The sequence below is a fragment of the Erpetoichthys calabaricus genome, chromosome 7 (assembly GCF_900747795.2).
Source record: "Erpetoichthys calabaricus chromosome 7, fErpCal1.3, whole genome shotgun sequence".
Lineage (NCBI taxonomy): Eukaryota > Metazoa > Chordata > Cladistia > Polypteriformes > Polypteridae > Erpetoichthys > Erpetoichthys calabaricus.
The window spans coordinates 96,280,576-96,293,474 of NC_041400.2; the positions used below are offsets into that span (position 1 = coordinate 96,280,576).

At 38.1% G+C, this 12,899-nt stretch overlaps 1 protein-coding gene across 2 annotated transcripts in view; it reads left to right on the plus strand.

Moving 5' to 3' along the window:
• The first annotated feature begins 3,688 nt into the window (after positions 1 to 3,688).
• The window catches only part of aimp1a (aminoacyl tRNA synthetase complex interacting multifunctional protein 1a), a 105,087-nt gene continuing 95,876 nt past the window's right edge, over positions 3,689 to 12,899 (plus strand). Inside the window, exon 1 of one of the 2 annotated variants that reach the window (XM_028805197.2) lies at positions 3,689 to 3,796. In XM_028805197.2, coding sequence (XP_028661030.1) covers positions 3,795 to 3,796 — 2 coding nt within the window. In that variant the 5' untranslated portion in view covers positions 3,689 to 3,794. Of the gene's footprint in view, positions 3,797 to 9,284; positions 9,374 to 12,899 lie in introns of those variants that run through there. The other variant, XM_028805198.2, reaches the window with a different exon arrangement.

Consider the following 12,899-nt stretch of genomic DNA (forward strand, 5'->3'; position numbering starts at 1 on the left):
AACCAGAGTACCTTGTACCAAAAGTCATCGATTGACTTTATAGCTGTGTCATTTGATCAGAGGCTAGATTCTATGTTCACTCAGGTAAAGAAAGGTGTTGAGCTGTCAACTGGCCACCAGTTAGTAGTGAGCCAAATGGAACACCTTTGGGATACATTCATATGAAAAAGATTGGGAACCCCTCTTAATTCTTTGGATGTTTGTTTATCATTGGCTGAGCTTTCAAAGTAGCAACTTCCTTTTAATATATGACATGCCTTATGGAAACAGTAGTATTTCAGCAGTGACATTACGTTTATTGGATTAACAGAAAATATGCAATATGCATCATGACAAAATTAGACAGGTGCATAAATTTGGGCACCCCAACATAGATATTACATGAATACTTAATTGAGCCTCCTTTTGCAAATATAACAGCCTCTAAACACCTCCTATAACCTTTGATGAGTGTCTGGATTCTGGATGGAGGTATTTTTGACCATTCTTCCATACAAAATCTCTCCAGTTCTGTTAAATTTGATGGCTGCCGAGCATGGACAGCCTGCTTCAAATCATCCCATAGATTTTCGATCATATTCGAGTCAAGGGACTGTGACGACCATTCCAGAACATTGTACTTCTCCCTCTGCATGAATGCCTTTGTAGATTTCAAACTGTGTTTTGGGTCATTGTCTTGTTGGAGATTCCAATCCCTGCATAACTTCAATTTTGTGACTGATGCTTGAACATTATCCTGAAGAATGTGTTGATATTGGGTTGATTTCATTCGACCTTCGACTTTAACAAGGGCCCCAGTCCCTGAACTAGCCACACAGCCCCACAGCATGATGGAACCGCCGCCAAATTTGACAGTAGGTAGCAGGTGTTTTTCCTGGAATGCGGTGTTCTTCTTCCGCCATGCAAAGGACTTTTTGTTATGACCAAATAACTCAATTTTTGTCTCATCAGTCCAAAGCACTTTTTTCCAAAATAAATCTGGCTTGTCTAAATGAGCATTTGCATACAACAAGCGACTCTGTTTGTGGCGTGAGTGAAGACAGGGCTTCTTTCTCATCACCGTGCCATACAGATGTTCTTTGTGTAAATTACACTGAATTGTAGAACAATTTACAGATACATCTGCAGCAAGATGTTCTTGCGGTCTTTGGAGGTGATCTGTGGGTTGTCTGTAACCATTTTCACAATCCTGTGCATATGCCGCTCCTGTATTTTTCTTAGCCTGCCAGACCTGAGTTTAACAGCCTGTGTCTGTGGCCTTCCATTTCCTGATTCCAATCCTTACAGTTGAAACTGACAGTTGAAACCTCTGAAATAGCTTTTTGTAGCCTTCTCCTGAACCATTATACTGAACAATCCTTGTTTTCAGAACTTTTGAGAGTTGCTTTGAGGATCCCATGCTGTCACACTTCAGAGGAGAGTCAAAGGGAAGCACAACTTCCAATTGACCACCTTAAATACCTTTTCTCATGATTGGACACACCTGTCTATGAAGTTCAAGGCTTAATGAGCTAGTCCAACCAAATTGGTGTTGCAAGTAATTTGGATTGAGCAGTTACATGCATTCAAATCAGCAAAATTACAAGGGTACCAAAATTTTTGCACAGCCAGTTTTTCACATTTGATTTAATTTCATACAACTAAATACTGCTTCGCTAAAAATCTTTGTTTGGAAATCACCCCAGTACTCAGAAGTTCCTAGGAAATAAAAGACATACCACTGTTATCTTTTTTGTTGAAGGTAGAGTAAATTATTATGCAGGCTGAAAACACATAGAAAACCAAAACATGCAGTAAATCTTTACTGGGAAGGACAATATGATTCCTCTGTTTAGTATGTGTTAAAGAATTGCTCTGTGCAGGATGTTTTAAACTCTTATCTCCAAGAGCTTCTCGTGTGGAGTGGTTGGCGACATAGAACATGAATGGACTATCCCCTTTGATGAACACCATATGTAAGAGAAGCCGACTAGTTGAACAAGGAGACCATGCATACAGTATTAGCTGGAACAACTGTAGATTTGCATGAGAAGTACCTGCACACAAAAAAGGAGGCAACTACAGCAGTGGCTGAAGCGAAAGTCTGAGTGTTAGTGGAGCTTGATGAGACCATGTATAATAACTATTACACAGCCAAAAAGCTTCTGGCAAACCATGTGATTACTCGGAACGTATAGAGTGAAGGGGAGGAAACAATGACCTCATTTGTGGAAATTTTTGAAAGGTGGAAAGAACACAATGAAGATCTTATAAACCTGGTGGATACACCCTTCTCAGAAGAGGCACATCATCATCTAAGCTGAGGCAACAGCATCATTAAGTCTGAAGATGACACCACCTTGATTGGCCTCAGCAGCAGTGATGATGAAGTCTGCAGGAGGGAATTAAAAAGCCTGAATGTACGGCGCTAGTACAGCACTTAATGCAAGCAAAACAATGGAGTTAATTATTGATTTCAGAAGGAACAAAGTCAATCATGCTCCAATCCACATCAATGGCTACCCAGTCCAGATAGTGGCTTCAGGTTCCTGGATGTCCTGATCTCTGACTACCTTTCATGGTCTGTGAAAAACACCTGAATCCTTAAAAAAGCTTGGCAAAGGCTCCTTTTTAGGAGGAGGCTAAAGAGCTTTAGCGTGGGAACCAAAATACTGGTGAACTGCTATAAGGGCACCAAAATACTGGTGAACTTCTATAAGGGCACCACAGAAAGTATCTTGACTTGAAGCACCACAGTGTGGTAAGGTAGGTAACCTGTCTTGACAGGATCACAAGCTCCTTCTAAGGGCTGTCCATACTGCTTCTAAAATCATTGAGGCTGACCTTCCATAGCTTCATACCATGTACTCGACAAGCTGTCTGAGGAGAGCTTAATTCATCATCTCGGATATTAACCAACCAGATTATGCCCTGTTTTCACTTAGCCTTCTGGCAAACGCTACTGGAGCCTCCCCAAATGCTCCACCCACTTTAAAGAGTTTCTTCCCCAAGGCTATAAGGTCACTGAACTCTCAGTAACCTAATCTTGCCCGCTTTCCACTGTACCTACCAGTTGGTTTATGTCTAGCTCTAATGTATGTTACATGTGTACTGCGATCTGTACTTTTCCCGCTCTACTCTTTAATACAATATATATTTATGTGGAGTTCAGTTTTGCCCATTATATGTACAGTTTGGCACATTAGGTGAATCTTCTCCTATTGCTATTTACTGTATTTACTTACACATCATCTTATTGCCTGTATACTTCGTTGCCCCCGACCCACAGCTATTACACAGAATTTCACTATGTCCTCGCAGTGTACAGTATGTGACAATAATTATTTAATCTAACGACGCAAATGAATCTCTTCGTTGTATACTGTGATTAAGTAGCTAACTTCATCCTCACTACCAAGCGCAGATATTAAACTTCCTGAAATGTGCAATTGTACAGTATCGAACAGTCCGAATCCATTTCACAATTTAACTGTGTACCGTGCCTGTGATACCAAATACAGTATACTGTAGATCTGATCTGCGCTGCTACCACTTGATATGCCTGTTTAAGATGTTATGCTGTTTTTGTAGACTCAGGAGAAATCGCGTTGTTTCACAGTTAATTTTCACATTTAATCTGAAAACTCGATTGAAACAGGATAGACCACTGTGAAAAAAAAAGAAAGTCTTTAACTTAATTTTAACATAAACTATGCTTTTAAACAGGCATTTGGGTAGACAGACATTGGTTGGCGAGGTCCTAAAGGCCGGGTTTGCTGATCACGTCACGTAGTGCTATATTCCCTGGATGCTACATGTGAGTATGTTGGTAACACGAACAAGTTTTGAGATTAAATTATTACGTTGGTTGTTTCTATAAATAAATAAATAAAGGTTTATGCCTGCGACACTATTATATGGTGAAATTCAGCTTTTCATGGTTGACCACGTCATGTTACTTTTAGGTAGTTTAATGAGGTCTCGATGTACGGAAACGGGCATGCACAGCTCCTTAAACTATTTATTCCAAGCGTTCACTTATAAGGGATCTATATTTTATTCTGGATAAGATTTGTTTTTTTGCACAAGGATGATTTAAGGGTTTCTTTTAAAACGAGATCATGTCTTTCAGATTTGTTCAATAAAAGTGGGAAGGGATCCGTTTGTACATTTCTTTAAGAAATGTGTTTTTGATGGTTTAATGCGCGTATTTTTTACAAAGAACGCACGAACCATTTGTAGAACTGTTGGTTGCATTTGTTTATTGTGTTTATTGTTGCCTTGCTGCAGTTATGAAACAATTTAGGCAAAACCGCAAATCGCGTACTGGTACGGTTAAGCATGGCGAGTTAAAAAATACAACTTTTATTTGTCTGCAGAGCGTGGACTTGGTTTTTTACAGAAGCTATTTAAATAAGTACATAAATAGATACCGCCTCACCCGGCCCCTGAATACACCAGAATGACTATAAAGAAATAAACCTTTTCACTTAGCAGTCACCGTCACAGGGAGACTAACTTCATTGCAGGGCTATTATTGATGGTATAAAGGAGCATTTCTTAAGAGTATTACGTTATCTGAAAGTACTGTACACTGTCTTAGTGTCAGATAAAGGATGTGTAGCATTGTTCATGATGGCACTCGGTTTTGTTCTAATTATTTCCTTTGGTACTACCTCCAGGGGGTCCAGAGTGTGACCTATAACTAAGCCTGCCCAATTAATTTGCCTTTTTATTTGGTGTGCCTCTATTAAAGTGATGTTACCAGCCCAGCACATCACAACGTAGAATATCTCACTGGTCATTACAGAGTTATAGAAGAAGTACTAAAAGAGTATGATGCGTTTTATAAGAAATTAAATAGCGCTGTATGTTTGTATTGTCGCAGACTGTAGAATATTGGCTGAAGATGTAGTTAACTGTAAGATTTGGTGCGAAACGATGACCATTACCTCATTTCGAAATCTCTCTTACCCTACAGCTGATGCTTCAGGCGTTGGCTGTGGTGAATCTGGAATGGTATGTTTGTAAAATGGATGCAGAAATAGATGACAACACTTGGTTGGACAGCATTTTACTTTCCAAGTCAACGTTATACAGTAGACATGTCAGCTTGTTGAATTTAACTGATACTAGAGGAAATTCAACAGAATGGTAAATTGGGTAGTACTATGGTTTGGGTGGAAGCATCCAGGGACAAACTTTATATGTTGCTAGTTTCAGGGAAGGTAGGATGTGCATATTTTATTTTAACCATTCTCTCAAAATCCGATTCAACCTGTTTATGTAAGAAATAACCAAATTTACAGTTACAAGACAACGTTCTTTTTCTAATTTAAGTATGCAAGTCTAGTATTTTATTCATAAATGATTTTCATTTCAATTATTTCCTTATTTAACAATGAGAAAATGGCTTAAGGAAAGTTTTTCGTAAGTAACTTTTTGGAGCATGAGTGGAAGAAAAACTGCTCTAATGAAAACTACTAGTGGTTTTAGAGCTTTCAGGACTTGCGTGAAGGAGTCAGTTTCTTTCTATTAAAATATTATAATAATAATAATAATAATAATTCATTACATTTATATATCGCTTTTCTCAGTACTCAAAGCGCTAAATAGGAGACTGATCCTTATCAAAGCAGTTATTTAAGTTTTAATATTATTGCTGAATAGTTTAAGTGTATGTGAATAATTTTGTTACTAAGGTCGTTTTTAGCAAATTAATTGTTCCTCCCAATTTCCCAACTTTAATTAAATGGGATACATTAAAGCCCTACAGATATCTAGGGGCAATAATTGAAAACAGGCAAAACTTTGATCCTAACACAGAATGAATTCATAAGAAGGAGCTTTTCTTTCATAGGAGACTCTAATTTAAAAGTGGACAAACAAACAATGACACTTTTATATCCATTATTGTCCAATATTGAAACCGTTATTACATTTGCTTTTATGTGTTGGTTCGGAAACCTCAGCATAAAGAATATAAAACAACTTAACAAAACTGTAAAAAACTAGCAGTAAAATTACTGCTTTGCAGCATACCTGTGTAACTGAACTGTAATACAAAGAGTTAGAAAGAAAGCCCACCCAACTCTTGTCAGACAGTAGCCATCCCTTTTTCTCTAAACTTCAGCTGTTACCCTCAGGTTGCAGATTTAGGTTTCTGAGGGTAAACAGCAATGTATTTAAGAAATCTTTTTATTCCCAGGTCTATAAGCATTTTTTAATTAGTTTTTTTTTTATATTTTTTATTTTTATTGTAATCATTCCATACAAATAGATCAATTTATAACCAAACAAAATTGAAGACAAATCAAACCCCACCCCTGAGAAGGAGAGCTTAGCCAAAGGAGAATTGCTTAGGGCTTTTTAATGAGGCAGCAATAAACAAAAGAAAGGGAGAAATTAATATATATGTAAATAAGAGATGGAGAAGGGTATTAAATGCGGTAATAGTTATTTCTCTTATTCCAAAATGTTATTGATTAGATCCTGCCAGATTTTGAAAAAAGTTTGTACAGATCCTCTAACTGAGAATTTGATTTTTTCCAATTTCAAATAATATAAAACATCGGTTTCCCATTGACTTATCAGAGGAGAGTTAGGATTCTTCCAATTTAACAGAATAAGTCAGCGTGCCAAAAGTGTAGTGAATGCAATCACCGTTTGCTTGTCCTTCTCCACTTCAAGTCCGTCTGGAAGAACACCGAACACACCTGTTAATGGGTTAGGAGGGATTGTGATACCAAGGCTGTCTGAAAAGCACTTAAATATTTTGGTCCAAAATGATGTTAGTTTGGTGCAGGCCCAGAACATGTGACCCAGTGAGGCAGAAGCTTGCTTGCAGCGTTTGCAGGTTGGATCTTGCGCTGGAAACATTTTGGACAGTTTTAAGTGAGACAGATGAGCTCAATATATAATTTTTAGCTGAATAATTCTATGCTTTGCGCATATGGAGCTCGAGTGAATTCTCTGCTTTGCTACCTTCCACTCCTTTTCTGATATATTGATTAAGAGATCTTCTTCCCAATGTCCTCTTGGATCTTTGAAAGGTACGGACTCTAATAGAATTTTATATAATGCGGAAATGGTGTTTAATTCCTTGAAATTGCGCAGTATTTTTTCCAGCATTGTGGGGGGTGCGAGTTGGGGGAAATCGGGCAATTTCTGTTTAACAAAATTTCTAATTTGAAGATAGTGAAAGAAATGTGTAGCTGGGAGGTTGAATTTGGAACGTAATTGTTTTAAATAATTCTCTAAGTGAGAATTTTTTTTTTCCAATTTCAAATAGTATATAACATTAATTACCCACTGACTTAAAAGAGGTAGGCTAGGATTCTTTCATTTGAGCAAAGTTAGTCTACATGCTAATAGTGAAGTAAAGGCAGTTACAGTTTGTTTATCCATCCTCCACTTTAAGCCCATCTTGAGAGTACACCAAACACAGCTAATAATGGATTAGGAGTGATTGTGACACCAAGGTTGTCTAATAGGCATTTAAAGATTTTGGCCCAAAATGATGTTAATTTGGTGCACACCCAAAACATATGGCCCAGTGAGGCTGGAGCTTGATTATAATGCTTCGCAGGTTTGATCTTGCTGTGGAAGCATTTTGGACATTTTTAAATGTGATAGATGTGCTTGACAAAAGATTTTAATTTGAATAATTGTATGCTTTGCACATATGGAGATAGTGTGAATTCTGTGCATGGCTGCCTTCCTCTCCTTTTCTGAAATGTTGCGTAAGAGATCCTTTTCCCACAATACTCTGGGATCTTTGAAAGGAAGGGACTTTAAAATGATTGTATATATTATAGAAGTATCTGAGTTCTCAAGACTGATCAATATTTCTTCTTGAATAGAAGCAGGTGGATGGTGAGGAAAATTGGGCAGATTTTGTTTAGCAAAGTTTCTAATTTGCAAATAGTGGAAAAGTTATGTTGATGGGAAGTTAAATTTGGAGTGTAATTGTTCGTAGGATGCAAAGATCTTTGTACAAATCACTTGAGTGATTTAATTCCATACGTTTTCCAAAAATATGCACTAACAACATTCATCATCACATCTTCAATTTCCAGCTTCATAATCATTATTGTCTGACAGTCTTTTCACCTCCAAAACACTCTTGACATAGGGTAGGGGTTATTCTGAAGGAACATTATTTCTCCGTTCTACCTGGCCTTACTCCCCTTCCATTTAGTCTCTTGCACGTGCAATATATCAACCTTTCTTCTCTCCATCATATCGACTGACTCTCCCCTTACCAGTCATACTGCCAACATTCACAGTTCCTACCCTCAGTTCCACTCTCCTTACCTTCCTCCTCCTCCTCTTTCCTCCGAGCACGTCTCCCCCACCCCAACCCCTCCTCCTTCTTTTTCTTCTTCGGCCAACAGTAGCCCAATTTCCGCCATCACCCTGTTGGCTAACGGTACTGGTAGCGGCCATTGTTAACCCGGGCCTCGTCCGATCCAGTATGGAAATTGGTATTGTTGTCCGCATATTGATCTGGCAAAATTTTACACCGGATGCCATTCCTGACGTTACCCTCCCCATTTATCCGTGCTTGGAACTGGCACTAAGAAACACACTGGTTTGTGCATCCCCTGTGGCTGGGTTAGTGTTTTTTTTTTGTGATATATGTTCAGCTTTTGTTGCTTTTTTCTCTTACTTTAATCATTGTCACTATAAAGCACATTTTTACTGGTCTGTATATTGTTTTTTGTTTTAAAACAAGGTATCTTTAAGCAATCCAATCTGTAATTATTGCTAATATATTCAAGACTTGCAGTGCTTCTACTTTTGCATGTAACTATGCCGCACCCAACTCCATAAGTCACTACCCCCACCCCAATATTTCATATTTTGAGCTTATTTTATAGAATTAATTTAGAAATATTAACCACTAGAGAGCATAGTGTATCGAGGAGTAGTGGGCAAGAGTTCATCAACGAGATGTAATCTATTTACAGGAAAATAAAGTGAAAATTATTTTCACAGCTTTTTGTGCATAACGGGCAACATTTTACTTTAATTTGATAAGACTATTTGTATTATTTTACCATGTCTTCTGCCTGACAGTAAAGGCATAGAGCATAATTTCAGATTTGATTATTCTGATGTCTGTTACTGAAGTAATCCTATTTTAAAATAAGAAATAGAGCTGTTTAAAGTAAAACTGGACTTTAATGTCTCTGACCGCTGAAAGTGATTTGACGGAATTGAGCATGTGTGCTTGTAGCAGCCGTTCATAGCAGTTGTGTCAAGCAGAAGTTATTTGAGCAATGTGAACAGATAAGATCGTACAGGGAAGCACACGCTGGTGACCAGTTGTCAGTGGCACTTCTTGTTAGTGAATCCAGTCTTGTAAACCAGAGTTAGTGATTCATCAAAAGGTAATTTATTTATTTATTTTATTTTATTTTGCTTACATTGGTTTATTGATATGTACCAGATATGTCTTGCTTCATGTTTAGTATAATAGAATAACATGAAAAAAGTGTTTTTACTTATAAAAGAAACCCATTTTATACTGTACTGATATAATATAGCCATTTTAATGTGAATGAGTCTGAAACTTTTGTAGTACTTATTTTAGTGAGTGTGTTTATTGAGGTTGTCTGTTTAAATAACTGTTTTAACTCTATGGCTGCCAAGTTGTCTGTGCATGTTTATTTATAGATCCTCTCTTATGTGGCTCAGGGCTGGAGTTTTCATGCAGCTGTGCTTATCTTCAGGTTGCTGCTATCATTTGTTAAAGCATGTTTGTTTTTGCAGATTTAATTTAAAAATAGGAATTTAACTTGCATTCAGACAGATTTGTGCATTACTTTTTGTTTTAATTTAATTGTTTTATTGATATACAGAATGTTTGTGTGTCAAATAGAGTTTTTCTATCTCATTACAGGATTACCGTTTGTTTGACTTGCTGTTTGTTTTGACATTTTTATACACAGTTTGTCTTGCAGTGTGCTAAATTGATAAATAGTGCAATGATTGTAGTTTGTGAACAAGAAAGATATGGTATAATAATGTACCCATTTTTAGAGATGTTATAACTATGAACTAGCATAATTGCATCCACTTTGACTTTGGAAGACATTCATTTTAATGTTTGTTAATCTTTTAGATTACAACTTCCAAGCTGGCCATATGTGTATGTAGATGCAGGGGTAGACAAATTGTAAATGGATATGTTAGTCTGTAGGGATACCACCACCTTGGCAAACCTGGTAGTCCAGGTAAGCTTTCTGGTAGCCCATTTTGATAGAAGAGGTGTAGGTTTACCTGCAACTTTCTACAGCAATGTTTATTTATAAAGGTTTGTTGTACATGGGCGCATAGCACTCCTCGACCACAAAGTAAACACAGTTGGAAAAGAATATTTTGGCAAAAAGCTGATTTGTAATGGATTATATCTTACTAATGCATGGTCTTTTTCCAATGTGCAGAAAAATATCTCTCTATTATAAAAAGAAATCCTGTCCCCTGTCCTGATAGTCTACGATACGTGATCTTCTCAGAAGATAATTTAAAGACCCACGAGACGAAAGAGACCTGCCACAGTGCGTCTCACGGGAACATAGAACGAGAGTCTTGCAGGACACACCCTACTTACAAGCAATATCAAAAAAACAAATCAGTAGTGTAAAGGCAGTCATGCAGCACACACAGCTCCAGGGCTCTCAGTGCATATAAAGTGTATAAGGTCAGTACGGTAGAAACGAATAGGGTAGAAATGAAATGAATAGGGTAGAAATGAAACGTCGACGATTAAATGAAGAAGAAAGAAAAGCACGGATAAAAAAGACCCAAAAGCGATGAAGAGAAAAAAATGCTAAAAAGAAAAACAATAATCTAGGTGCAAATTTAGAAAATAAGAAACGTGATGATCAGCCCGGAACAAGTGGAATGGAAGAAAAAGCACGTCCAATCTGGCTCAGAATTAAAAAATTAGAACTTCATAAAGACGTTCAAAAACGTTGGCGCTAAACACATGCAGAGCAGGTTAGAGACAATGAAACCAGGGAAATTAGAAAGGCTCAAAAAAAAAAAAACTGCGCTATACACATGTGGAGAAAGTTAAAGGATATGAAAGTAGGAAAATTAGACAATATAAAAAAAGAAAGTAAAGATCGCAGTAGCGCAAATAAACAAACTGCCTCATTTAACTATGCACCAGTCTAACTTTGGTTTTGCACAATAATTACTACACTATTGCACCTTAACAATTAATTCTACTTTATTCACATAATTGTACTTATTTATTATGTTCTACTATACTGTTACCTTTCAATCTATGACTTTTTGTTAATCTAACTGATATTCTTCTAACTTTGCACAGTTTCTGATAAGCGGATCAGGATGCATTTGGAGTTTACCGAATATGCATTTATTGGGTACTTTGTTCATGTATATACACGCCCTACTTACAATCTACCCGCGACACCAAAGACACACCCTACTTACAATCTATCAAATAGGACAATAGGCAGCAAAACATTCAGTCTTGTGAAGGATTTGAGCACACACAGATCCAGGGCTCTCAGGGCATATACAGTACAGTAATCCCTCGCTATATCGCGCTTCGCCTTTCGCGGCTTCACTCCATCGTGGATTTTATATGTAAGCATATTTAAATATATATCGCGGATTTTTTGCTGGTTCGCAGATTTCTGAGGACAATGGGTCTTTTAATTTCTGGTACATGCTTCCTCACTTGGTTTGCCCAGTTGATTTCATACAAGGGACGCTATTGGCAGATGGCTGAGAAGCTACCCAACTTACTTTTCTCTCTCTCTCTCTCTCTCTCTCTGTCTCTCTCCCTCTCTCTCTCTTGCGCCGACTTTTTCTGATCCTGACGTAGGGGGATTGAGCAGGGGGGCTGTTCGCACACCTAGACGATACGGACGCTCGTCTAAAAATGCTGAAAGATTATCTTCACGTTGCTACCTTCTGTGTGCAGCTTTTAAGTATGCTGCACGGTGCTCCGCATACTTAAAAGCTCAAAGGGCACGTATTGATTTTTTTATCTCTCTCTCTCTCTCTCTCTCTCTGCTCCTGACGGAGGGGGTGTGAGCTGCCGCCTTCAACAGCTTTGTGCCACGGTGCTTCGCATACTTACAAGCCAAACAGCCCTATTGATTTGTTTGCTCCTTTGAAGAGGAAGATATGTTTGCATTCTTTTAATTGTTACTGTAATCCCTCCTCCATCGCGGGGGTTGCGTTCCAGAGCCACCCGCGAAATAAGAAAATCCGCGAAGTAGAAACCATATGTTTATATGGTTATTTTTATATTGTCATGCTTGGGTCACAGATTTGCGCAGAAACACAGGAGGTTGTAGAGAGACAGGAACGTTATTCAAACACTGCAAACAAACATTTGTCTCTTTTTCAAAAGTTTAAACTGTGCTCCATGACAAGACAGAGATGACAGTTCAGTCTCACAATTAAAAGAATGCAAACATATCTTCCTCTTCAAAGGAAACAGAGAGGAAAGCAAACAAATCAATAGGGCTGTTTGGCTTAAGTATGTGAAGCACCGCCGGTACAAAGCTGTTGAAGGTGGCAGCTCACACCCCCTCCGTCAGGAGCAGAGAGAGAGAGAGAAAAACAAAATCAAAAATCAATACATGCCCTTTGAGCTTTTAAGTATGCGAAGCACCGTGCAGCATACTTAAAAGCTGCACACAGAAGGTAGCAACGTGAAGATAATCTTTCAGCATTTTTAGACGAGCGTCTGTATCGTCTAGGTGTGCGAACAGCCCCCCTGCTCACACCCCCTACGTCAGGATCACAGATAGTCAGCGCAAGAGAGAGAGAAAGAAAAGTAAGTTGGGTAGCTTCTCAGCCATCTGCCAATAGCGTCCCTTGTATTTAATCAACTTGGCAAACCAACTGAGGAAGCATGTACCAGAAAT